The 26,369-nt window shown below is 42.3% G+C and overlaps 1 protein-coding gene across 2 annotated transcripts; it reads left to right on the forward strand.

Annotated features, from left to right (window-relative positions):
- The first annotated feature begins 865 nt into the window (after positions 1 to 865).
- Positions 866 to 24,613, forward strand: Kbtbd2 (kelch repeat and BTB domain containing 2). Of its 2 annotated transcripts, none has more exons than XM_057788795.1 (4): positions 866 to 1,167; positions 11,981 to 12,456; positions 20,162 to 20,327; positions 21,939 to 24,613. In XM_057788795.1, exons 2-4 carry the CDS (start codon positions 12,287 to 12,289, stop codon positions 23,472 to 23,474), a joined length of 1,872 nt encoding a protein of 623 aa, XP_057644778.1. In that variant the 5' UTR covers positions 866 to 1,167; positions 11,981 to 12,286; the 3' UTR covers positions 23,475 to 24,613. The 2 variants fall into 2 exon arrangements, with proteins under 2 accessions (XP_057644778.1, XP_057644768.1); XM_057788785.1 differs by having other exon boundaries at positions 866 to 1,143.
- The last annotated feature ends 1,756 nt before the right edge of the window (positions 24,614 to 26,369 follow it).

The following is a 26,369-nucleotide window of genomic DNA, read 5'->3' on the forward strand; positions in this document are numbered from 1 at the left end:
CTGAGGGCCCTGCGAATTCTCTGTACAAATCCAGTACTTTTAAATGGTTTCATGTGGTTTATATTAACTTTGAATTCACTATTTAGTCAAGGGTGAACTTGAGCTGCTGATTTTCCTGTCTCCAGGCTCCTGCCAGCTCAGATGAGGGCATCTGCCATTTTGCCTAATGTTTTTATCTTGTTGTCATCTCTATTCCCCATACTGGATTTGTTTCAACCGTGGAAGTTAGGAAGCAGGCAATTCGGAATGTCTTTTTTTCTGTGACAAGTATCTTCAAACAAATCTACAACGTTCTGCTTGTTAACAAATCATGGCAAGTTACAAAACAGACGCAGACCATAAGTACTTGCTGCTGCAAGCTACGCTTTGAAACTTGGGGCACGCTGCATTGCAGTAAAAACTGGCGGGAGGCGTCACTTAGGGAGAATGTCCTCGGCACCCATTCGCTCCCAAACTGCAAGACTGCCAATAACGTCCCAGGCCTTAGCAAACTGAACGAGCTTTGAAAAGTCAAGGCCGTTGGAAACTGGGTCATCCACCTCCCCCAACTTCAACTCCCCGGGGTGTTGTGTTGTTTTGTCCCGTTGGTCCCCACTCCTGACCAAGCCTGCAAATATCTGTATCTCCCAGAGACACCTCGAGGAGAAACAACTGCAACAGCACAGAATTCCCGACGCCGCTGCAGAGAGTTTTTTGGCACCGCTCTTCCCAGGCCACGCCTGAGCCCCGGCAGCTGGGTGGCCTGGCGACCCCGCTCCGCGCACGCGCCCTGGCAGCCCGGCGGTCGCCCGGGAAGCCCCGGCCCAGACGCCAGCGTCACCTCGCGCCGCCTCCGCCCTTCCTGCTTTCCGTTTCCTTCCCGCGCCTGCGCGGCTCCAATTGTTTTGGCTTTCCGGTGGGGCAAAGGAAAAGGGCGCGGTGAGCCCGATGAAGGCGGGGTCCGGCCGCGGGCACCTGGGAGCCGACCGAACGGCCGCAGGAGCGGGCCAGGGCGCAGCGGACGCGGGCGGAAGGCCGTGACGGCCCAACCCGGGAGGCGCGCGGAAGCGGGGGCGGCAGCGAGCGGCCCCGGGGTCCCCCGCAGCGCCACGCCCCCGCCGTGCGTGCGGCCGCGTGAGTTGCTGCCCGGCGGAGCGGCGCGCGGTGAGCTGGGCGGCGGGAGCCGAGGTGGGCCCGGCTGGGCGCGAGGCGGCGGGCGGCCTTTGTCGGCCGGGGAGGTGGCGGCGGCGGCGGCGGCGGCGGCGGCTTTCAAACCCGGGCGCTTCCGCCGAGCGCGCGGTGTTTCCGGCGCGGCCTGCGCGGGGCTCGGGGCGGCGTCCTTCCGAGGCAGAGCTGTTTTTCCCCGCGCTGGCCGCGTGTTCGGGACGCGGCGGCCGACGGAGGGCGATTGAGCCCTTGCTTTTTTTTTTTTTTTTAACTTTGCGCATCGACAGTAGCCCGGAGAGACCCTGTTGCCCTCGGCCTGCTTGTGCCCCACGGTGGGAAGGGGAAGCTGCCCTTTGAAACCTGTTTGCTTTAGATGGAAGTCGCGTATTTGAACTCGACTCGCAGCTTCTCCCGATGACGCTGGCGACCGGGAGACAGACTGATGTGCTGTAGTGCAGTTGTTTTGAGTTACCGTGCGCTCTCCCTTCCCCCGGCCCCAAGCCCCTGGCCTAGTAGTTTAAGATTCCTTTTTTTATAGCTACTTAAAGGAAAAGGAGTATTCAGAATTTACTTGGTGGCCCCTCTAAGTTATCTTAACAAGAAATTAAGATGATAAAATTGAAAAGACTGCTTTGTGAACAGCTATAACAGCTTTGTGAAAACGGGGGGAAAAGACCGTTCTGGTCACGTGTTGTTTATACATGAATCTGTAAGTCTGGCTCACTGAGCAACAGCCCTATCAGCAGTGTGCTCTGACTGAAATTATATTTTCTTTCTGTGAGGCAACTACTTAATACGTTTGTTTACGTTTTGTTGTTTTTTTCTCCTCGTTTCTTTTGAGTTGTGAATTCTCCAAATTTGAGTAATATAGACCCGATCTTTTACAGTTGAAAGAATGCCTTGGTTTAGTCGGCCTTTGGGTAAAGCCCTCTGTAATCTAAGGTCCATTTGAAAAGTCAAGTCAGTTGCTTGTTTTCCCCAGTCTCTGTGATGTGGAATACGCTACTGTCCTTTCCGTCTGTCTGATAACGTTCTGCCTTATTGCTTTGCTCTTTCGTTAGTCTAGCGCTTTTTCAGGTCCTTTTAGATCAGAGCCAGAAATCGTAAAGAGAGTATATAACTCTTGGCAACTATGGCGTTTCCGTTGATGGTCCTTTGTAGACCGTGTGTTTCCACAGTGTTATTTCCTCTTCAGATAAGTGCTGAACTTCTCCCTTTTATATCCATAAGACCAATGCTGTTAAACTTTATTTACAGAGACTGTAAGGAGATGAGAGGAATAAGAGGCGACCTAGTGATTAGTGTGACTTCCATAATGAGCATTTCTTAGTATCTATGTCTTCGATATCGAATGTGTTTCAGATGTTTGTTAAATTCCTAGAAACCGGAGTTCTCTCTTGAGGTAGACTGCATTACAGAGTGACCCAGGCTTGCCTTGGAATCCTGCTTCCGCCTCTTGAAACCTGGGATTGCGGGCTAGCACTACTGTGTTGAATGCAGTCTTTAAAGCCAAAAGATACCTGGTTTTCCACAGATATGCGCGTGGTCTACAGAGCGAGTTCTAGGACAGGCTCCAAAGCAACAGAGAAACCCTGTCTCGAAAAACCAAAAAAAAAGAAAAGAAAATAGTCGGCCCACCTTCCCAACCACATTCCTAAGACCGTCGGGGCTGAGAGAATGATTGGTTTTGCTGCCCTAAAACAAATAAAAATCAGAGTCGGTTACATACCAGTCTTTCTTAGTTTTGCAGAGTTTGAATAAAACAGATGTTTACCTAACTTGGGGTGTTAGGGCTAGAGATTGGTTCCAAGCAGTCTTAAGTGATGAAGGGTGTTCCTGATGCCTTTGTCAGAGACTTGGAGTTCTTAGGTTCTTTTGTGCGAAGGAGAGATTGTTGTGGGATTTGAAGACAGTGTACTCAATGGGAACATCTCTTCTTTCCTCCACTCATATCAGTGACAGTAGTGACTATTAGTGCCTTTCACTGCAGGCAGGGGCTTCCAAGAACTTTACCTTTGTGGTTTACTTGTTTATTTGTTGAAACATTGGGAATGCTAAACAAACACCCTACTTCTTATTACTAAACTATAGTCCCAGCCCTTGGTTTGGTTTTTGTGGCAGGGTCTTCCTGGGTAGCTCAAGGTTGACCTGAGCTAGATAGACTCCCCAGCCTGTTTTATTTTATTATTTTTTTTTTTTTTTGGTTTTTCGAGACAGGGTTTCTCTGTGGTTTTGGAGCCTGTCCTGGAACTAGCTCTTGTAGACCAGGCTGGTCTCGAACTCACAGAGATCCGCCTGCCTCTGCCTCCCGAGTGCTGGGATTAAAGGCGTGCACCACCACCGCCCGGCTGACTCCCCAACCTATTGAGGGTATGCTCAGCATCAAGTTTTTAGTTTTGTTTTTCTGTAAGGAAACACATTTTAGTAGTTATAATCAATGTTAAGGGGTTCTGCCCCTTGCAGCTCTATATAAGAGTGCTTGAGTATCTAAGATGATACTTACATAACTTGGGGTATTAGGAAGGACAGTTGATTTAAGCACTATTAATGTACAGAGCAGTTCTTGGTTCTCTTGTCTGAAACTGTCTTCTGTTGTGGCTGGAGAAACTGACTTCAGAGAATGGAGCGTTGCTAGAAAAGTTTGGGTCAGCTTTGCATCAGTCAAGCCTGCCTCCCCCTTCTTGAGACACTGAGTAAAATGGAGGTAAAGGACTGATAATCCATAATGGTCCCCTGTGCTCAGTTATTCTGTCGTAGGCTGTGGTAACTTCCTGATCATGATACAGCTTAGGAGCTTGTCCTTACGCTTGAATTTATGGAAGTGCAGATCACTAACCTAATTGAGCTGTGCTCGCCTCTTCGGTTTGAGGAAGGCACACTTAGGAACAGGCTTCAGGTTTTATTAGGATAGGGGAAAGTGCTGAAATTTATTAAATTTGGTATTTATTTATTTATTGGTTTTTTTCTGTTTAGTTTTGGAACCTGCCCTGAACTCACTCTGTAGACCAGGCTGGCCTTGAACCTCCCAAGTGCTGGGGTTAAGGGTGTGCACCACCACTTCCCGGCTCAAATTTGATAAATTATTTCTTTTACTAATTTTTATTTGAATTTTATGTACATCGGTGTTCTGCTTGCATATGTGTCTGTGTGATGGCGTGGGATCCGCTGGAACAGGAGTTACAGACAGCTGTGACCTGCCATGTAGGTGCTGGGACTTGAATCTGCATCCTCTGGAAAAACACCAACACTCCCAACCACTGAGCCATCTTGCAGTCACGTGATAACTTCTTTAAAAAAAAAAAAAAGACCATCAGCTTTTTCCTCCCTCGCACCTGTTTCTTATCATAGCTCCCTTGTGTGGCTTGTGTCATTAAAGATCAAGTCGCGAGCTGGGCATGCTGGCAGGCACACTTCTCCAGCACTCAGGAGGCAGAGGCAGGTGGATCTTTGTGGCTTGGAGGCCAATCTGGTCTACATAACAGGTTCTTCCAGCACAGCCAGGAGTACATAACAAAATAAAACAAAAAGATCGGATATTTTTTCTAAACATCCTCAAGTTTTGGTTGTTTTAGTAACTTTAAAGGACTACCCCACTTAGTCCTCCCAAAGGAGGGACCTCTTTCAAAGAGAGGCTTGTTCAGTTGCTGTGCCATAGTGCCTCTGGCTTTAATTTGTCTGCACTGACATCAGCCATATCAAGATTAATCTTGTTAGGCTGATAAATTTCATAATTCAGACAATTATGAAAATTCAGACAAGTCTGTACAACTTAAAAACTAATTTCTCTAAACTAAAATATGATTTAGAACTGAGCATGGTGGTTCATGTGTGTGCTTTTGGCATTGGAGAAGCTGAGGCAGGAAGATCAGATCAAGAAGAACCTAGATTATATGGAGTACTCCAGGACAGCCTGACCCAGCCTGAGATACTGTTTTAGAAACACACAAGTTTTATCAAAGATAAAAAGAGGGAGCTGCACTTGGTACTGTGACCTTGTAACTGGAATCTCTGGGGCTGATACCATGTGGAGATTTGGCCTTTGAGAAGGGGTTACAAAGTTTCACCAGTGATTGGGCCACTAAAAGTTGTTCACAATGTGTCCAGTGCTCTGCTTTCAGCATTGTTCAAGTAAAATACTCTAATCTCAGAAAAAGCCGTGGAAGAGTTCTTTTTATTCCCGTTTCTATGTATGAGCAAACTGAGGTGCAGAGCTAGTGAGCTGCAGAAGTGGGCTTCCTCCCAAAGTAGTTTGAGTTTGTATTTTTGCATGCTTGTGTGTGCACGCACACACACCATTTAATACTTGTTGTCCAGAATGTCTTGGATTCTTTCTAACAAATTTTCAACTTTCTGTGTGACAGACACTTGCATTATTAGAAGATGAAAGCCCACTCCCTAGAGAAAGACCTTCATCACTGTATCATTTCTTTGAGAAAATTTTAGCTGGTGTCTTAGTATGTGCTCAAACTAAGAACTTGCTGTCCTCCTGTTTTATTATCCTGAGTAGCTGAGATGAGCATGTGCTTCATACCCAGCTTACTCACTGCCCCTCTCCCTCCCTCCCTCCCTCCCTCCCTCCCTCCCTCCCTCCCTCCCTCCCTCCCTCCCTCCCCCCTCCCTTCCTCCTCCCCCCTCTGTGTGTGTTTGTGTGTTTCCAGTGTTGGGATTGCAGCCAGAACTTTACTCGACTGCACTTGCAACCTATGTTTTACTTTTGACAGGCAAATAATGACATATATTTGTGAGGTACAATGTAAAATTTAGAGATTTGTTTTTTAGTTAGGTATGTTAAGTCTGAACGTGGGTATGTGCACATGTATGTGGGTGCTCCAGGAGGTGAGAGTTGTCAGATACCAGAGGCTGTTGACATTGATGCTGGTGCTGGGAACTCTGCTTAGGTCCTCAGAAAAGCAACATAAACCCTTAACCTCTGAGCCATCTCTCCAGCCCCAGCTTAATGTTTTAATGTATACATTTTGAATGATTAAATCAAATTATTTTAATATGCTCATTGCCTCAACTACCTAGGGAGAGAGAAACATTTCAAGTCTATCCTTAGCAGTATGTATGTATGTATGTATGTATGTATGTATGTATGTATGTATTTATTTTGCTGTTTGAGGTCGTATCACTGTAGCCCAGGTGCATTGGTTTCTATTCCTCTTTCTCTTCCTCTGGCTGTGATCAAATGGCCCAACCAAAGCCACAGGAGGCTTCCCGGTTATAGTCCATCATGGCTGAGAGGCCACAGCAGCAGGTGTTAAGTGCATCCACGGTCAAGAGAGAGCCATTGCTAGTGCTCAACTTCCCTCCTCTCTTGTGTCCAGTCAGAACCCCATACCACACCTTTTTTTGTGTTTCTTGTTTTGAGACAAATCTCTTCCTGTGTAGCTCAGGTTGGCCTCCCAAGAGCTGAAATCAGGTGAGCACCACCACACTCAGATAGTAGGGTGTTCGGTTGGTTGGGTTGTTGTTGTTGTTGTGTTTTTGGACACGGTGTCTTGAACCCTTAGGCTCAGACATTCTTCCTACCTTGGCTGTTGACTGGGATAACAAGCGCTTATGTGTGCCTAAAGTATTTTTGAATCTCTAACTGCCATTCTCAACATGTGTGTATATCTAGGGGAGGGATGTCTTACTTGCACTTCTGGGCTTCATTTTTGGAGCCTTAATGAAGAGTACTCATATAAGGGAAAATTTATTTTCAAAGCTCACTGAACCAGGAATAGCACTGTTTGAATAGTTAAGAGGTGTTAGATGAAATCCAGGTGTGATGGCTCATGTCTGATATCCCAGCACTCACTGAGGCTGGAAGTTTGCTATGAGTTTGAAGCCATTCAGAACTCAGTTCCAGACAACTTGAACTACAGAAACCTTGTCCCCCAAAAAAACCAAAACCCACCAATACCAAAAAGTATTTCAATTTTGAAAAGTGTAATATGTACAATATATACAGATAAGGTTAACTAAAATCATATTTATTTCAATTTTCAATAATTTAAGACTGTACTTGCTTACTTGTCTTTATGATCTAAAGAGAAAATATTCTAATAAAACTTATTTTAATCGGTAGCTGTGCATCCTGAAATACTGTAAAGACACTGTAGCTCCTGCATTCACAGCACTCAGGAATCAGAGGCAAGAGTACCCTTGGGCCAGCCTGAGCCACATAGTAAGATCCAGCTCCCCACACCACCCCTCAGCTCAGGTGTTAAAGTGCCTGCCTAGTATACAGGAAGCCCTGTATTTCCATAAACCAGATGTGGCACATCCCTTTAATCCCAGCGCAACAACAAGAACATAAACACCACTACTAACAACAAAACTAGATTAAAACAGTGGTATGGTCAGTTTTGTGAATAGGATTCTATTAAACCAAGCCCATTTGGTTGTATTCTGCCTTTGGGATGGAGATGTGAAGGAAAAATAATACATGTTTTGAGAGTCTGGTTTTTTTTTAAAAGCTAGGTAACTTTCATTTGTCAACAAAACCCAGAATATTTAAGTAGATAATAAATTTTCCCTTCTCAGTGTGAACTGTTTGTTCTTACTGGTGGACAAGTACTTGCTGGGTCTGCACATTTTACTTTCTCTGCAGAATTTCTTAAGGCAAAGAGTAAAATGCCCTCTGTGCCTGCCAATAATTTGTAGTTTGAGCAGGGCATAGTGGCACGATCCTGTAGTCCCACTACTACTAGGGAGTTGAGGCAAGAGAATTTCAACTTAGTGGCTAGCCTTGGCAATAGATAAAGATCTCTCCAAAACAAAAAAACCAAACCCTAGCAAACCAATGCCCACATTTGGAGCTCAAGCTGACCCTATCTCACTATAAAACAGCCTGGGCTGGAGTGTCAGCAGCTTATTTTAGTAGGAGATGCAAGGCCTTAGGTTTGTCCCCATCTCCCTTAGACAAGCTGACAGGTAAAGGAAAGCTGTGCTAGGAAAATGTTTTCTCTACCAGCTTGTCCTACAGTTAGTTACCTGTCCACCCTTCTGTCTGCCCTCACGTTTTTCCTGCTTTCTAAGAGACTTTAAAAGTCAGCTGTAGTTTTGGCTGTGATTTGTAGTTGACAGTAAATGTACTTGGTGCTTGGGAGCTTTAGTGGTTGGCAACTCTTCTCAGTGCCTCAAGCATAATTATTGGCACATGGTAAATACTCAAAACAATAGTCGGATTCATTTTGTGTAGTATTAATTTATCTTCAAAGAAACAGTTTCTTCAATATTGTTCAGTAAAGGATGCCAACTTCTTTTGATAAGGCATATATGATTTATTGTTATTGCTGTGCTGAGAATTGAGACCATGGACTTGAATATGCCAGGTATGCACTCTGTGATTATGCTATATCACCAGTCCTTTAAAAGAGAAAAAGGTGTATTGTCACATGGTACATAATGTAGGGTAGTATGTGAAACTTGCTGCTATGATCAAATGCTTGAGAAGAGCTTGAAGAAGAGGCTTGGTTCATTGTGACTGGAGGATATGGTAGCAAAACAGCTCACATCTCTGGGAAGCAGAGCAATAACAGGAATGGGCTAGGGAAAGATAAAACCCCCCAGTAATACCCCTTCTCTATGACCTGTTCTTCAATCAGGTCTCACTTCCACAGTTCAACCAACTCCCAATAGTCTTCCTCTAGTTCAGAGATGATCTTGTCTCTGACAAACATTTCCCTTTAGTTACTTAATATAAGTGGTTCGCACTCCAATACAGAGTATTTAGAGTCTTTCAGGTTTTCCTTTTTAGAGCAAGGAATTTTGTTACAGAAAATATTGGTGTTGGTGGGCATCACAGTTTGTTAATCATCCTTAGCTTAGCATGTACACAGCTACACGGCTCACGTGTGGGAGTCACGGCACAACAACACCACCAGTAAAGATAATGTATTCAGTTATGGAATGCTGCCATAGATTTTTTGGGGGTTGTTTTGTTTTTTTGGGGGGGGGGTTTGAGACAAAGTTTCTCTGTAACTTTGGAACCTGTCCTGGAACTAGCTCTTGTAGACCAGGCTGCTTTCAAACAAAGATCGCCTGCCTCTGCCTCCCTAGTGCTGGGACTAAAGGCTTGCACCACCACCGCCTGGCTTGAGGGTTTTAATACAGTATATAATAATATATATCATATTGTTACCAGGAGGAAGTTTCAGTGAATACTGAAATCCTCCTGTGTTTAATTTTCCATACACTTTTATACCCCAATACCACAGGGGGAAGAAGACAAAAGACTGCTTTAACATGATACAAAGGACAATTAGAACAGTTACTTGCTTTAATACTTTGAGACATGAAGTCATTAGCATTCTCCTGATTAGGCAGTGAACCCACCCTAGACCAAGTATCCTGAAGGTAGCCATTCCCAAGGTCAAACCTCCTATTTCAAAAGAAGGAGCCTAAGTACACTTGAATATCCTGACCAGACAGGAAATAGAGGTGGGTGAATGAGAACAGGAGAATTCTGGGAAGAAGGAAGTCCTGGTTTGCAGTCCTGTCCCAGTCATTGAAGAAACAAGATGTAACTGCCCCGCTGAATAAGGTACCAAGCCACGTAGCTAACACAGATAAGAATAATGGGCTAATATAAATTTTTCTTTTTTTTTGGTTTTTCGAGACAGGGTTTCTCTGTGGCTTTGGAGCCTGTCCTGGAACTAGCTCTTGTAGACCAGGCTGGACTCGAACTCACAGAGATTCGCCTGCCTCTGCCTCCCAAGTGCTGGGATTAAAGGTGTGTGGCACCACCGCCCGGCAGGGCTAATATAAATTGTAAGAGTTTTGAAGCCTGAGATACTGGGCCAATCAGTTTATAGCTAAATATATATATATATATATATATATATATATATATATCCTGACCATTGTTCAGGGTGGAGTGGATCTACCTGTATGAGCCATCTTAATGTCAAAAAACACCAAGTAACCACACCCTAGGTCACAGCGTGTAGCCACATTTGTTGTTGACAACTGTGAACAAGCTAACACTATGACCTTCAGACAGGGTTGAAATAGACTTACATTTTTGGGCCTCCACAACCTTTACACCTGTTTCTGTTACTTCCACAATTAACCTACTAGACACCTGACTGTATTATTAGTAGTTTCAGCAATTGTGTAGTTTGGCCAGAAGATATATTGTGAGCTCTTTGTCACCCTAAATAATTGATACTTTGAGGAAAAGCAGTGGTTCCAATGATCATACATAGATGTTTTATGTTAAAATTACTTTCCTTTCTGATTTTGCAGTTCAGGGTTATGAAATTTAAAATTGATATAGTTTGGGGGTTAATTTATGGGTAGCCACCTATTTGGATTTCCCTCTTCATTTTCTGGTTTGTAATTCCTTTGACACCACATGTTAGAAATACCAAGTTTCTAACTCCAAACATTTTTTAAATTAAACTTTTAATTCATTTGAATTTTTGTTTGTTTATAATAAATGGTATTGTTGCTTGTTTTGCATGTATGGGTGTTTTGCCTGCGTGTGTGTTGTGTCATGTATATGTTGCTGAGCTTGGTGAAAGCTCCCAGGCCATGGTAGACTGCCACCTCTGACCAGCAAGGCCTCCCATCGGTTGTCACTGCACCCCACAGTCAGGGAGCAGCAAATACTGAACACCGCTGTCCTGTGACCTTTCTCCCTTCTATTCAGTATGGGAATCTCAGAGCGTTGTTTGTGCTATCAACCTTTACAATAGGTCAAGTTAACTAACCTGAAATTCCTTCACAAACATACCCAGAGCTTTGTTTTCATGGTGGTCCTAAAACTTGTAAGATGACAATCAAGATTAGGCATCATTAGTGATTGCCTAGCAATTCCAATATTAGTGGAGTCCCTCTTGTTTGTTTGTTTGATTTTGTTTTTCAAGACAGGGTTTCTCTGTGTAGCACTTTGTAGACCAGGTTGACCTCCAACTCAAGAACTGCCTGCCTCTGCCTCCCAAGTGCTGAGATTAAAGGCATGGACCACCACCACTTGGCTAGCCAGTCAGTCTTATTTCAAATCCCATGTTGATCGTGTCTAATTTTTATGTGTACTTGGGTTTATTGGTGGTCTGTAATGCATCTTAATGTGATAGAGTCTCCAGGAGAAACTTGTTCTTTCTTCATTCAAATATTCTGACAACTTAAGTTCACACATTAAATTGGAAAACATTGTAATTTGTATAGTATTGGTGTTTTTCTGTATAGCAGTGTTATTCTCACTCATGCTCATTTCTAAAAGAAACACATGACGAGCTAAATTACACATACTTGCAGTGTATAGTTGAGAGAAGGAGGTGTGACTGAGTGGGGGAGTGCTTGATGACATGTTGTAAGACTCTGGGTTCTAGCCCCAGCTCCTCAAAACGAACCACATGCTTGACACATAAATAAACAGACACATGTACACATTAGAATTTCTTAAAGTTTAGAAATTAATAATTTTGAATCTCATTGCTATGTAGTCTTTGTATAAATATGTCTGGAGAGTGACAACCACCGCAGAAGAGGGCATCTGTCTGAGTATTGTTTCTCCCTTAAATTGCAGTCATGTGTTGCTGGCTTCTGCAATTTAAATTCTCTAAAGAACCTTAAAGTCAGCTGTTTATTCATGTGCTTATTTTCTCCAATGTTTATATCTTGTGTGGAAGGCAAAAAGTTTAAAGTACAGCTGTTGATTTTCTGCAGCCTAGTTATTTTAAATGTTACAAGACTTGAACAATTCGTTTTCCTTCTGTTTCATTTTTATGCTAGTATCTAAAATTGATTGAAACTTCACGTAAATGTAAAGGCTGTTGATTTAAACATTGTATTCTAAGAGCTTGATCTATGTATTCTAACTGAACTTTTTTCTTTTTAGTTCTGCAGAAAGCCTACTGAACATAAGATGTTGCAACAAAATCTACCTCCTGTATTTTTCCCTTTTATTCATGAGCTGCACAGTTGCAGATCTGAGCAGGATGTCTGGAGACTCTGTTGAAAAACTCTAGCGCAGGATGACCTAGCAAAGACTGTAAACCTCAGGATACTCCGGATTGCGTCAGTTCTGGTTGAGTGCTACAGAACAGCAAGTGGACGCCCTCCTTTATTTCGGAAGTATTCCTTTGACCTTCCATCAAGACGGACTTTTCTAATCTGTTCTGGGAGATATTAATGGAATGCAGTCATGTCCACTCAAGAGGAAAGGCAGATCAATACCGAGTATGCTGTGTCCTTGTTGGAACAGTTGAAACTGTTTTACGAACAGCAGTTGTTTACTGACATAGTGTTAATTGTTGAGGGCACCGAGTTCCCTTGCCATAAGATGGTTCTTGCAACATGTAGCTCCTATTTCAGGTGAGTAGTTGATCTTTCTTAGTTTGTAGTAACAGTCTTATTTCAGTTTATTGCACTGTGTGGGCGTGGATGTGGGCAGGTACGCCGGAGCACCCGGTGGAAATCAGAGGATAATGCCCTTGCCAGATTTGGTTCTCTCCTTCCTCCTTTATGTGGATTCTGAGACAGCAACTCGGATCACCAGGCCTGCCCAACAACCACCTAACCCTCTGTCAATAGGAATTCTTTTCAAAGTTTTTGGTTGTTTTTTTTTTTTTTTTAAAAGACAAAGTCATACTGTGTAGCTTTATCTATCGTTAAGCTCACTATGTGGACCAAATTGGCCTCACAGAGATCTGCCTGCCTCTGCCTCCCCGGTGTTTTTACTCGGTACTTGTCAAAGCATTTCCTTATGGGTTTAAGGAACAGATGAAGTTTTTACAAAAGTATTAAATACATGAAAATTGTTGAAATTGACTATAGTTTTACTTTGGGGTGCTATAAAATTCGGTATACTGTTGTTTTTTTTTTTTTTTCTTGAAAAGAAAAATGAGATTTACTCTTATTTTTTTAAATAGTGCATTTAGAAAATCATGGTTGTTTATAAACTGAAGAGTTATGTAACAGACTCATAATTTTTAGGGGATAGTTGACGCTGTTTAGATGCTAACATAAACATTAATCACAACCTTAAGGGAAATAACTTGGATAATTATGCTTTTGGCACCCCCCAGCCTTACCAGACTCCATGCAGTGCCGATGACAGTGTTGGTGCTCTCTGTGTCTTAAAACCTGGAAGTTTATAGAGTTGTGCTCTTTGGAAATAATAAACATTTTTTTCCTTTTTTCGAGGAGAAGGGTTTATTTTAGCTCACAATTCCGGGTTACAGTCCATTGTAGACAAATACTAAAAATTAGAACTTTCAGGTTTAAGGTTCTTGAGAATAGCAACTAAGGTAAAGAAATTGCTTTTTGCTCTCTGACTTTAAAGGTGAGTTTTGCTCAGTGTTTGAGAAGAGGCAGGATGAGTAAGATAAATTAAATGTGGGCTAAGTATTTCTGCTGTAGGAAAATTGTCTCTGCTGCCTATTTGTGGAAGCTGTAGCAAGGCAGACTAAATGGACTTTGAAGATTGATTTACCTAAAAGTGAAGAGATGGCACATTCCTCAGCGTGGCGTCACCAAGCCAGGGCCTGGATGCCAGTTGCCTGTGCAGTGCCAGCCACTTTGGTTTCAGTTTACGGTGTGGGTTTTCATGCAGTTTCAGACACTGCTTTTCCTCTCTGTTACAAAGCCTGTTTACAATAATCGGATGCAGCTTGAAAAATGGAGGTTACTGAATTTTTGATGGATCTCAAGTGCAGACTTAGAAGCTATACATTAAAGAGCTTTGCACATGTCTGGGAATATGCATTCTGAGACTGGAACGCAAATCTTCAGATTCACCCACCACCAACTGACCCCATGGAGCCATCTCTCTGGAATGATGGTCTTCTACCAGTAGGAATTCTTTTAAATGCTAAAGTTTTCATTTTCGTTTCTTAAGATTGTGTAGCTTTGACGGTTCTTGAACTTACTATGTGGACTACCAAAATAACTCGGCAGGTAAAGACCCTTGCTGGCCAAGCCTAAGGACACGAGTTCAATCCCTGGAACCCACAAAGTGAAAGGACAGAACCAACCCCTCCAGTTGTATGCTGGCTTCCACGCATCAACTGTTGTACACGCACACAGCATGTTGTTTTGGCAGCCACAAAATTGATGAAGAAAAAAATGAAACCATAACACAGAAAATGTTAATAGCATTTGTCTTGCATAGTTTTCATTTACTCTTATTTTTTTTAATAGTGCATTTAGAAATATGGTTGTTTATAAACTGAAGAGTGCTTGTAAACTGAACAGTGCTCAACATTTTTGTGTTTCAGACCCACTGTCTTGGCTGGGGTAAAAATTCAGGATTTTAGGTTCAGCGAATGGTTATCTGAGCTTATAAGCTCTCTCTTAATGACTTAATCGCAAACTGGTTAGCCATTGTTGGGAAGAGCTCTATGCTTTTGTTATAGATCGACATCTACATAGTCGTAGAGCTGCTGTTTTGTTGTCCAAGCTGGTCTCCATTGTGTGAACTTGTATGAGTCTCCTGCTTCAGCATTATTAATAAGTGAGCAGGTTATTTAGTGTTAAGTTACCTTTGAAGTCATCTGACATGGTACCAAAACTATGCAATGCCTTTAATCCCAGCACTTGGGAGGCAGAGGCAAGCGGATCTATGGGTTACACAGAGAAACGTGCGTGTGCGCTCCCCCCAACACACAAAAACTATGCAAGAGAAATTCAATTAATATTTTTTGTGTATGGCTTCATTTTTTTCTTCATTAAGTTTGTGGTTGTAGCAATAGCATGTTGTTTTGTTATGTAAATTCTAATCACATTTGTTTATCGTGTGCAAAAGTTCAGAATATAGCCTGGAGGGGTTGGTTCTCTCTTCATTTTGGGGTTCCCAGGTATTGAACTCAGGTTATTAGGCTTGGGGAGCAAGGTTCTTTATCTGCCAAGTCATCTTGCTAGTATTTTCAATACTATTTATCAAGTTATTTATCTGAATTAAGATTTTTGAAAACAAAGCAGCATTAATCTTTCATTAATATTGTAATATTACAAAATTTTAAAGGTGGCAGTTTTCTTTTCTCTCTCTCTTTTTTTTTTTTTTTTTTTTTTTTTTTTTTTTTTTTTTTTGGTTTTTTGAGACAGGGCTTCTCTGTGTAACAGTCCTGACTGTCCTTGAACTCACTGAGATCCACCTGTCAAGTGCTGCTGGAATTAAAAGCATGCACCACCACCGCCCAGTACAGGCAACAAACAGTACTTTCAAGGCTTCCGTTACGTATAGTAGCTAATTCCTTTCATTTATTTATTTTGTGTGTACAGGTGTTTTGCCTGCATGTAAGTTCAAAACATGTATGTTTGCTTCTCATAAAGGCTAGAGAAGGGTTTTGGATCCCCTGGAACTGGAGTTGTAGATGGTTGTGAGCCACCATGTCAGCACTGGTGATTGAACCCAGGTCCTGGAAGACCAACCAGTCCTATATAGCCGTCACCCAAGCCACCTGTTTGTTTAATGTGTGTTGCTGTTCTACCTGCATATGTCTACACTACATGCATGAGTTACAGACAGCTGTGAGCTACAATATAGGTGCTGGGAATTGAACGTGGGGCCTCTGGAAGAACAGTCGTCTCTCCAGCCCTCAAGCCACCTTTTACAAGTTTAGATTTTATGTGTATGTTTGTCTGCATTTAGTGCCAGTGGAGGCCAGAAGAAGGTGTTGGATTCCCTGGAACTTGAATTATACATGGTTGTGTGCCACCTTATGAATGCTGGGAATCGAACCCAGGTCCTCCAGAAGAGCAGCCCGTGTTCTTAACTAATGAGCCATCTCTCTACCATGTAGTTCCCTTCTTTAGCTTCCATGATTTTATGGGAACATGATTTTCCTAAAGCAACCACTTATATTTAATAAGTACATAGAATAGTCGGGTACATGTGTATCATTAAGATCTTATTTTTGGACTAGTTTTTTAGCCACAAGAATTTTTTTCCTTATGTGTGTTTTCATTGTACTGAATAGATTATAGTATATGCCTTAATAATATATCTTTCTCAAGTATTCTTAGCTGGATTCTGCCTTCAGAATTCAGGATTGTTACATACACAACTAATTCTGCTTTTTATTCTTTTTATTTTTCTGTATGTGGTATGTGTTTATTGTATGTACGGGAGTATGCGTGCCATTGTATGTGTGTAGGTCAGGGCACAAACCTCGGTATCAGACTTAGCCTCCCATTTTGCTTGAAACAGAGTCTCCTTGTTTGGCACTAATAAGCCAGCCTTGTTGGGGATTCTCCATCTCATTGTAGAAAACTGAGATTACAGATATGACTGGGCCTGCCTTTAATGGATTCTGGGAATTTAAACTGAGATCCTCAGTATTTGGGCAGCAAGCATTTTACCCACTAGCTGTTTCCCCAGTCTCAAAATTCTGCCTTTAAAGTACCTTGTATTTTTCCTTTGTAGTTTGTTACTCAAATAGTAATTGTATCTTGGTAACATTGACTTATTGATTATTTTATACTCAATGATTGAGTTACTACCTGAAAATTACTCAGCCTTCTATGGCTCTTAAGCTCATTACATAATTATGTAATTCGTCATTTGTTTTTTCTTTTTTTAAAGCCAGCTAATAGGGCTTAGTGAGTAGGGTATTTGCCACCAAGCCTAACACCTGAGTTAGATTCTCCAGAACCCACATAGTGGAAGAAGACTGGCCCACAAGTTGTCTTGACCTACACATGCTCACCGTAATTTTACATTTTTTTAAGTGTCCATGGTCACATTGGCCAGACTTTTGCTATTTTTGGTGTTTAGGAAGCAGTCACTTTACAGAACGATTCTTACTGTCGTCTGTATACATCAGTTGTTCCTTGCCTTAGGCCCCTGCTGGTGTGAATGTAAAGAGCACTCATCTTGCACTGCTGCTCAAGATTCTTGCAGGTCTTTCTCAGGTTTGAGTTCTCTGTCAGAAAAGTGAAGCTGGTAGCAATAGACGTGCTGGGTGTCTTTTCTAAGAACACTGTCCCGACTCAGTCGTGTTTGTGTTCGTCCTTTAGCTTCGATAGGATTTCTGGGACCTGTGTTCCCTCCCTGTTTGCCTGTATTTTCATATCTGTCTGCATTGCTCATTTTGTGTGGGGTTAGGGATCACTAGGAACCTCAGTTTATTTTGCAGTGTATCTCTTTCTTGAGGATGGGGCAGGGAAATACGATTTCAGCTTATAGGCCACAGTCCATCATGAAGGGAGGCCAAGACAAGGGACCTGGAGAAAGAAACTGAAGCGGAGGCCAAATGCAGGCTTTCTCTTGACTTCGTAGCTGTCACTTGTTTCTTAGAACTTAGGTAGCCAAGCTTTGAGCCCACAGTGATCCTCTTGCTTTAGTCTCCAAGTGCTGGGAGTACAGGTGTAAGCTATTGTGCCTGGCCACAGGTGTATTTATTATTGTTACTATTATTTTGTATTTTATAGTTACTGAAGATTAAGCCCAGGGTATCACATAGACAAGTTTGGAATTTTTCCACTGAGATACACTGGCCCTTTTAAAAATTTTGTGTTTAGGCTGGCTTTGAACTTGTAGTTCTCTGACTTTAGTCTCAGTCTCCCAGGTAGCTGCCTCCATAGTTTGAAAGGCACACGCCTCTTGGACTGACTGGTGTTGCATGTGTCTATGGTTCAAGCACTCCTTAACCCCGCAAACTGAGTTCTACTTCAGTGTTGTGTATGTGTTCTTTTGTTTGTTTGTTTGTTTTTTGAGACAGGGTTTCTCTGTAGCTGGCGCCAAACTCACAGAGATCTGCCTCCTCTGCGTCCCGAGTGCTGGGATTAAAGGCGTGTGTGTGTTTTCTAAACTGGAATTCTTAAGTATGGTTTTCTTGATTTGGGGGCAGGAGTGGTCTTCCTTTTCTAACTGGTCAGTTTGTAGCTGAGTCATGGCTCCTGTATTAGTGCCTAACCTTCAGTTTTCCTCTGCTATTGCATTCTTTACTGGCGATTATATCATTTCCTTTTGACTCAGCTGGTCTTCACATATGCAGTTTAACTCACCTTTTTGCAATGATGAACTTTCTTTCTTGGCCTTACAGTTTGTTACTGATTAACATTTTTTCCAGGTATTTTGTTGAAAGTAAACAGGTAACTTTGACTCTTATCCGCTTTCTGCCGTGTCCTGTTCTGTGTTCAGAAAATAGCTAGGCTTTATCAGCCTTTTGTAATGGTTTTTGTATTTATTCCTGGCATGCTCTATCTCTAACTAGATGCTTGCTCTAGTTTCATAGCCAATCCTCTAGTTTTCAACCTTTAGCTCTTGAGCTCTGTCCGTGTATAGAGTATTCATTTCAGGGAAGAATCCATCATAGTTAATCTAAGCTCACAACAGTTTCCTTCGCTGTCAGATGAGTTTCTCAGATGACCCTGAGGCAGCACGGGACTAAAACTGAGCCTGCGGCCTCATGTATGTTACGCGTAGTGCTCTACTACTGAGCTCCCTCCTAGCCCTGCCCGTTTAAAGGCCTGTGACCTGCCCTCATCTTTAGAGTTCATGCTCTGTTCTACTGCATGCACCTTATTGAGCTGTAGCCCCGAGCACATGTGTCCCATACTGTATTATCCAAGCTAGTGACTATTTTGGGACTCACTCTTTTAAAACACTGCATACAGAGGTTTTTTTCTCTTGTGTATGTTTTTTTCTCTTGTATATTCTTCCAGTTAAATATACTAGCAGGCAGGCCGGCAAGGTGGCTCAGCGCTTACGGTTAAACCTGACAACTTGAGTTAGACTCTACGGTTCCATCCGACTCTCAGAAGCTGTTCTCTGACCTCCACACATGCGCTGTGGCCTAAGCCCTATCCTACAACACACAGAAGACCTTAACAATAAATAAATGTAACAATTCGTTTTAAGTGGGCTTTTAAAAGTTTCAATATGAACCTGGTATGGTGGTCCACAGCCTTCAATCCCAGCACTCAAGAGGCAGAGGCAGGCAGATCTTTCTGAGTTCGGCAGTCTAGTCTACATAGTGAGTTCCAGGACAGCTGGAGGAACAGTGATAAAACAGTGATATCCCTTCTCAAGAGTTGGTCTGTTTTTCCACAGTGTCAATAGTCTTTCCAGCATAGTTTCCTGCATATTTTTTGTAACAGAGCTGCATGTTTAGAAAATTCTTTAGTGGTTTGTAAGCTTTTTAAAGGTAGAATTTACATAGCGTAAGTCCTTTTAAGTCTGCAGTCAGCTTTCTGCAGTTTTTTTTTTACCACATCTTCAACTGCAAATAGAAAATACTCTAAGAAAGAAGACCTTACAGTCTAGCAGCTATTCGTGTATTTACATTGTTTGAGGTATTACAAGTAGCCTGTGGAAGGCTGGATGAGGCTGTGTAGTTCAGTGAGTATAGTGCGTGCCTTCCATGCATGAAGTGCCCTGGATTTGATCTCCAGACCACATGAACCAGGTATGATAGGGCATGTCAGTATTCTCAGCACTGAAGAGAGAGGCGGGAGAATCAGAAGCAAGACCCGCCTAGACAGGCAGATTGGTAGGTACTAAATATGTAAATAAAGCTAAAAAGATGTGTGTATGTTTTGGACTAATATGCCTTATTTTAAAAGGGAACTTAGTATCTTTGTTTTCGTGTGCTGAGGGTATCCAGGAGCCATTTTACTTGGATTCTGTGGGTGACAGAACTGTGCTGCCATCTCCACAGTCTAATTTACAGCATTTCTGTCACCTTGTGCTCATCTTATATAGTCAGTTCACAGTCCTACATCTAAGTAACCGTCTGCCTCTGTATATTTGGCAATTCTTAGACATTCCATGTAAATAAACTTGTGTCTTTTGTATCTGGCTTCTTCACTGAGCAGGGTGTTTTTGAGGTTCATTTATTTAGCAACACTTCTGTTTTATTGCTGAATAGTATCCCATTGTGTGACTATGAAGAGTAAATTAATTTTGATGTCCGCCCTCAAAGTGGCGTAGTGGTTACTGTCTGCCTTGTCTTCAGTCCTGGATTATATATGATTTTCTCGTTGTCTCTGAAGGTCTTTCTAAAATAGATACCCTGAATAAACATCCTGTGTTACCCAGCTTGTTTTATTAAGCTTGCTTTCTGTGTCCCCCTAGGGCCATGTTCATGAGTGGACTAAGTGAAAGCAAGCAGACGCATGTGCACCTGAGGAATGTGGATGCTGCGGCCCTGCAGATGATAATAACCTATGCATACACAGGGAACTTGGCGGTGAATGACAGCACTGTAGAGCAGCTCTACGAAACAGCTTGCTTCCTGCAGGTAAAGCGGGCTTCTAACCTGCTAGTGAGGTGGAGCTTATTTTATTGACTTTATGTGCATTGGTGTTTGCCTGTGTGTATGTATGTCTTTGTGAGGGCCAGATCCCCTGGAGTTACAGACAGCTGTGAGCTGCCATATGGGTGCTGGGAATTCAACCTGGGTCCTCTAGAAGAGCAACCAGTGCTCATAACCAGAGTCATCTTTCCAGGCCCGCATTCATGATAGATATATGTTTATCTGTACAGTTTTAATGTTAATTTTATATGAGTCACTTTCTGGTTATAAAATGTGAAATGAAGATTAAAAAAGAGGACTTTTCTCAGTTGGTAAATAATTTTATGGCAGGAATGTCATAAAACAAATAAGCGAGTGACAAAATAGCAGCCACATTGGTTTAGAAATACTAAGTTTATTTTCCCATTTGTTCAGGGGTAACACTATTAAACACAAGGTCTTATCTGTGTGGATAAGATACAGAGCCTGTAAATTAAAAATCAATGAGCTGAGTCTGGTGGTGCACACCTGTAATCAGAGTGCCAGGAAATCACAGATTCCAGGGCACTCAGAGCTTTGCATACAGTGAGGCCTGTCTTGAAAGAGATACAGAATCATTTTCGTACTGCTTTCGTATTTTCTTATCTTTTTATTTTTGAGACAGGGTTTCTCTGTGTACCAGTCCTGCCTGTCCTGAAACTCACTTTGTAGACCAGGCTGGCTTCAAACTCACTGAGATCCTCCTACCTCTGCCTCCCAAGTGCTGGAATTAAAGACATGCGCCACAACCAGCTGGCTCTGGTTTCATATTTTGCCTGATGCTCTTCAGAATTTAGATTTAAAGTTAAGTATTGTTGAAGTTAAGAGCGTTTACAGTGTTTAACCTAAATTCATTATGTTTGATAGAACTCTCACAAACACATTTGGATTGCTATGGAAGATTTGATGCTAGTAATGGTTGTCAACTATATTGAGCTATTAAGTAGTTAGCTAAAATTGATGATTGATGTATTTTAGTATGATTAACTGTTCTATATTGCTTAGACTCCCTCCAGATTTTATAGGAGTATGGCTATTCCCATCATCTCTTTCTCTGCTTTGGAATAACACGTTGTACTTTGAAAACTGCTGTTTGCAGCCAGGCATGATGGCATGGCACCATGCTGTACTCCCAGCAGCTGGGAGGTAGAAGAGAAGGGCTGGTTGAGGCGACACCAGCTACATGGAGCAAATCCCTGTCTGCAAAAACAAAAGAAACAAAGTTTCTACCAAGGGAGAACTTTTAGATCTCAGAGACCAGCCTTAAATAGGCATTTAGATCATTTAAATAGCTCCTTAAATCTGAGATTGCTATATGGGCCACTCACGGCAGCCTGAATAGGAGCTGTAAATAGGTCATTGGGCAAGAGGAAGAAATGGAAATTACCTAGTCTTGTAGTGTTGAAGTCTAATTTTATTATTGTAGAAACCCTGTCTCAATAAACCAAAATTAATTAATTAATTAATTTAAAAAAACTGGAGGGATGGGAGTAGCTCTCAATGTAGGATATTAGATTTAGATTCTCGGTGTTTTTTAAATTATTTTTTATTTATCATCCTTTATCCCCCTTATTTTAGGTAGAAGATGTATTACAGCGTTGTCGAGAATATTTAATTAAAAAAATCAATGCAGAGAACTGTGTTCGGTTGTTGAGTTTTGCTGATCTCTTCAGTTGTGAAGAGTTGAAGCAGAGTGCTAAAAGAATGGTGGAGCACAAGTTCACTGCTGTGTACCACCAGGAAGCCTTCATGCAGCTGTCCCACGACCTGCTGATAGACATTCTCAGCAGTGACAACCTAAATGTCGAAAAGGAAGAGACAGTCCGAGAAGCTGCGATGCTGTGGCTGGAGTACAACACAGAATCACGATCCCAGTATTTGTCTTCGGTTCTTAGCCAAATCAGAATTGATGCGCTTTCAGAAGTCACACAGAGAGCTTGGTTCCAGGGGCTCCCACCCAACGATAAGTCTGTTGTGGTTCAAGGTCTTTATAAGTCTATGCCCAAGTTTTTCAAACCAAGACTTGGGATGACTAAGGAGGAGATGATGATTTTCATTGAAGCATCATCAGAAAACCCTTGTAGTCTTTACTCTTCTGTCTGTTATAGCCCCCAGGCAGAGAAAGTTTACAAGTTATGCAACCCGCCAGCTGATTTGCATAAGGTTGGGACAGTTGTAACCCCTGATAATGATATTTACATAGCAGGGGGCCAGGTGCCCCTGAAAAACACAAAAACAAATCACAGTAAGACAAGCAAACTGCAGACCGCCTTCAGAACTGTGAATTGCTTTTACTGGTTTGATGCACAACAAAATACCTGGTTTCCAAAGACGCCGATGCTCTTCGTTCGCGTGAAGCCATCCTTGGTTTGCTGTGAAGGCTATATCTATGCAATTGGAGGAGATAGTGTTGGTGGAGAACTTAATCGGAGGACTGTAGAAAGATATGACACTGAGAAGGATGAGTGGACAATGGTGAGCCCCTTACCCTGTGCTTGGCAGTGGAGTGCAGCCGTTGTGGTCCATGACTGCATTTATGTGATGACATTGAACCTCATGTACTGTTACTTTCCGAGGTCTGACTCATGGGTAGAGATGGCCATGAGGCAGACTAGCAGATCTTTTGCTTCAGCTGCAGCTTTTGGTGATAAAATTTTCTATATTGGAGGGTTGCATATTGCTACCAATTCTGGCATAAGACTCCCCTCTGGCACTGTAGATGGGTCTTCAGTAACTGTGGAAATTTATGATGTGAATAAAAACGAATGGAAAATGGCAGCCAACATCCCTGCTAAAAGGTACTCTGATCCCTGTGTTAGAGCTGTTGTGATCTCAAATTCTCTTTGTGTGTTTATGCGAGAAACTCACTTAAATGAGCGAGCTAAATACGTCACCTACCAGTATGATTTGGAACTTGATCGGTGGTCTCTGCGGCAGCACATATCTGAACGTGTACTGTGGGACCTAGGGAGAGATTTTCGATGCACTGTGGGGAAGCTTTATCCATCCTGTCTTGAAGAATCTCCATGGAAGCCACCAACTTACCTTTTTTCACCAGATGGAACTGAGGAGTTTGAACTGGACGGAGAAATGGTTGCACTTCCCCCTGTATAGGGGAGTTGAAGGGGTGCACATGCTGGACTAGTGATATCCTTTGTTAAACCGGAGGATATAAAAGGACTAAGTATGAGTACATAAAAATCTATCTTTGATACATTTTATTTTTATGGCCTACTTAATATTTGCATCAGTATAATATATATCAGTGTGTCATACAGAAAGATATGCTTCTGTAATATGAAATAGGTTATTTGATAATTGAGAGACTTTGATGTGTATCATGTGAGCATAAGAGTCTGGATTATCTAACATTGTTAGCCCTGTGTATGTACAGTCCAAAACTTCAGTTTTAAAAGGAATTTCCTGTTCCTAGTGTGGTATACCAAAATTGTGCTGAGGTTATTTTAGTATATGTATTGAATTCCTGTACTTCTAAAGTCCTGGAATATAGTTTTTCTAGCATAATTCAGCGGCACTTAACACTAATGTTCATGTCAGTCTCGAAATGTCTTTCAAATCCTATACTGTTGCTGAGGAACATCTCCTCTATGTCTATGGTATCACACAGGGAAGCTGTGACTGCAGGACCAGTCTCACTCTTCTACTAGGTGCATGTATTCCCTTCCCACTGACTATACTTGTCTATCTAGAATACAGGTTGTCCAGTCAGCTGGTCACTTACCAGGTGCGGACTTAAGTTGCTGGGCTTGCAAATGAATTGCTAGTCCCTCATTGTGCGGGTCATGGTGGAGCTTTAAGTCAGTAAATGTCTCCACTTTCCATATTACATTAACGTTGGCTCATGCATATAACCACCTGCTGCTGATGTAGTTCTCCATCTTAAAAAGATTTAGAATGGATTAACCAGGTCATTACATCTTAATTTAATAACAAGCATTACTGTAGAGTGATTGTGTGTAGGTATCTCTTAGGTGTGTTTTTTAACCTGATGTGTGTATGTTTGGGGGGTGGGGTACGAAGGTGAACTGTGCAGGAATTGTCTGCACTGAGTATGCAGGAGAGCAGACACTAGCACTGCTCAGGCATTAATCCCAGGAACCACTAGCAGCTGTGGGGCGCCACCAATGCAATGTGAGCACGGGTGCCTCGTGACAAACATTGCTGGCATGTTCAACTGCATAATGCTCTGGCACTGTATTTTGAATGACATTAATTTATTAAATAAATTGTATATAATCAGTATTTGATTTGGGTTTTTTCTTTTGTGATGGGAATGCTCTGGCTGTGCTTTCAGTTGAACTTTTGCTGGCCCAGCTTAGGCACTTGTGAATGATTTCTTAAATCTGTTTGATGCACACACACACACACACACACATATCCCTTTCTGCAGTCCTCTTATCCAACATAAGTTTTGGTTTGAAAATACTAAGTAGAGAATTGTAGAAATGAACTTGAAGCAAATTAACCTTCATGTTTGAATTGAATAAGCTACATAACTGTTAGCCACTTAACCAACTCAGTTCAGGTTCACTGTGGTATGGAGGCGGCAGCTTGTTTGTTTCCCAGTGCCGCCCAGCAGCTCTGAAATAATCACACAGAAACTATATTATTTAAAACACTGCTTGGCCCATTAGCTCTGACTTCTTATTGGCTATCTTTTACCAATTAACCCATTTCCAGTAATCTAAGTATCGCCACATGGCTGTGGCTTACTGGCTAAAGTTTCAGTATGTTTGTCTCCAGTGGTGGCTCCATGGCTTCTCCTTGACTCTGCTTCCTTTCTCCCAGCATTCAGTTTAGGTGTCCCCCCGCCCCCCCACCTACCTAAGTTCTCCCCTATCAACCATCCAAGGCAGTTTATTTATTAGCCAATGGTATTCACCACATATAGAGGGGAATCCCACATTAGTTCTCTATGGCATGAAGGTACCACATTTAAGTAACTTAACAATTACTGATCTGGTTTCTAATTTATGAAATAAGCTTTTATAATAAAGGTGTATGTGATAAAGCCATGTAAAAACAGTATATGTAGGGTTTGATACTATGCCCAGCTTGAGGTGTAGGGGTCTTAGGATATGTCTGCAGATAAGAGAACTATTAGAATCATCTGGGGGTGTTGTAAAAGCTTGAGATGAGCAGGGCAGGGTTGCTTGGCTCTTAGTCACAGCACTTCTTGAAAGAGTTGTACTCTATTTGAGTGCTCTTGGTTCAGGCCTTGTATAAGGATTTGGAAGATGACCAGACTCTGGAGGACATCATTTGTCATGTTTACAGCGTCGGGGTCCAAATCCCAACATAACCTATCTTTCTGGACCAGTGGGAGGCGCAGGAATTAAGACACAACTCACATGCCTTTATCAGGAGGGAGATTCTCAGTGATCCCTCATAAATCCTGAGTTCGCATCTTGAAAATTCCTCTGCGTTTATTCTCCAAAGAGCCTTTATACCAAAACGTAAACTGAGGGGGAAATTCATTAGCATTCTGTTTCCTAGGTAACCAGGTGAATGGCTTTAGTCAAGTCCACACCTTTGATCACACCTTTTGATGCCCATTTTGTCACCTCTCCCTGTCTTCCTGCTCTTTATGCCAGCTCTATCACCTAGGTGGGAATTAACCACTATCCCAGGCATCCTCCAGATCCTTTGTTAGGGTAATGTAGCCTGTCTGGAAGGCTACATGACCACCTCAGGTACAGACTATGGCTTGAGTCTGGCTGCCATACCATGCAGAAATATGGGCCTACAATCCACTCTCATTTATTTTAATAAAACCTGTGCTTCTGCAACAGGACAGAAGTTCATGCCTGCCTTGGGCAAAGACCATTTACCCAGATTTTCCCATCTTTGGAACAGGCATTCATCTGGGAAAAGGCTTCAAACCCATCACTGACTGCTGATCACTGAAGAAAAGAGATTTGGGAGAGAGATACATTTTGGACTCTGTGTCTTGGAGCCATATTGTCAGGATAAATTATAATGCTTTAT

The sequence above is a fragment of the Chionomys nivalis genome, chromosome 1, assembly GCF_950005125.1.
Source record: "Chionomys nivalis chromosome 1, mChiNiv1.1, whole genome shotgun sequence".
Taxonomy (NCBI): Eukaryota; Metazoa; Chordata; class Mammalia; order Rodentia; family Cricetidae; genus Chionomys; species Chionomys nivalis.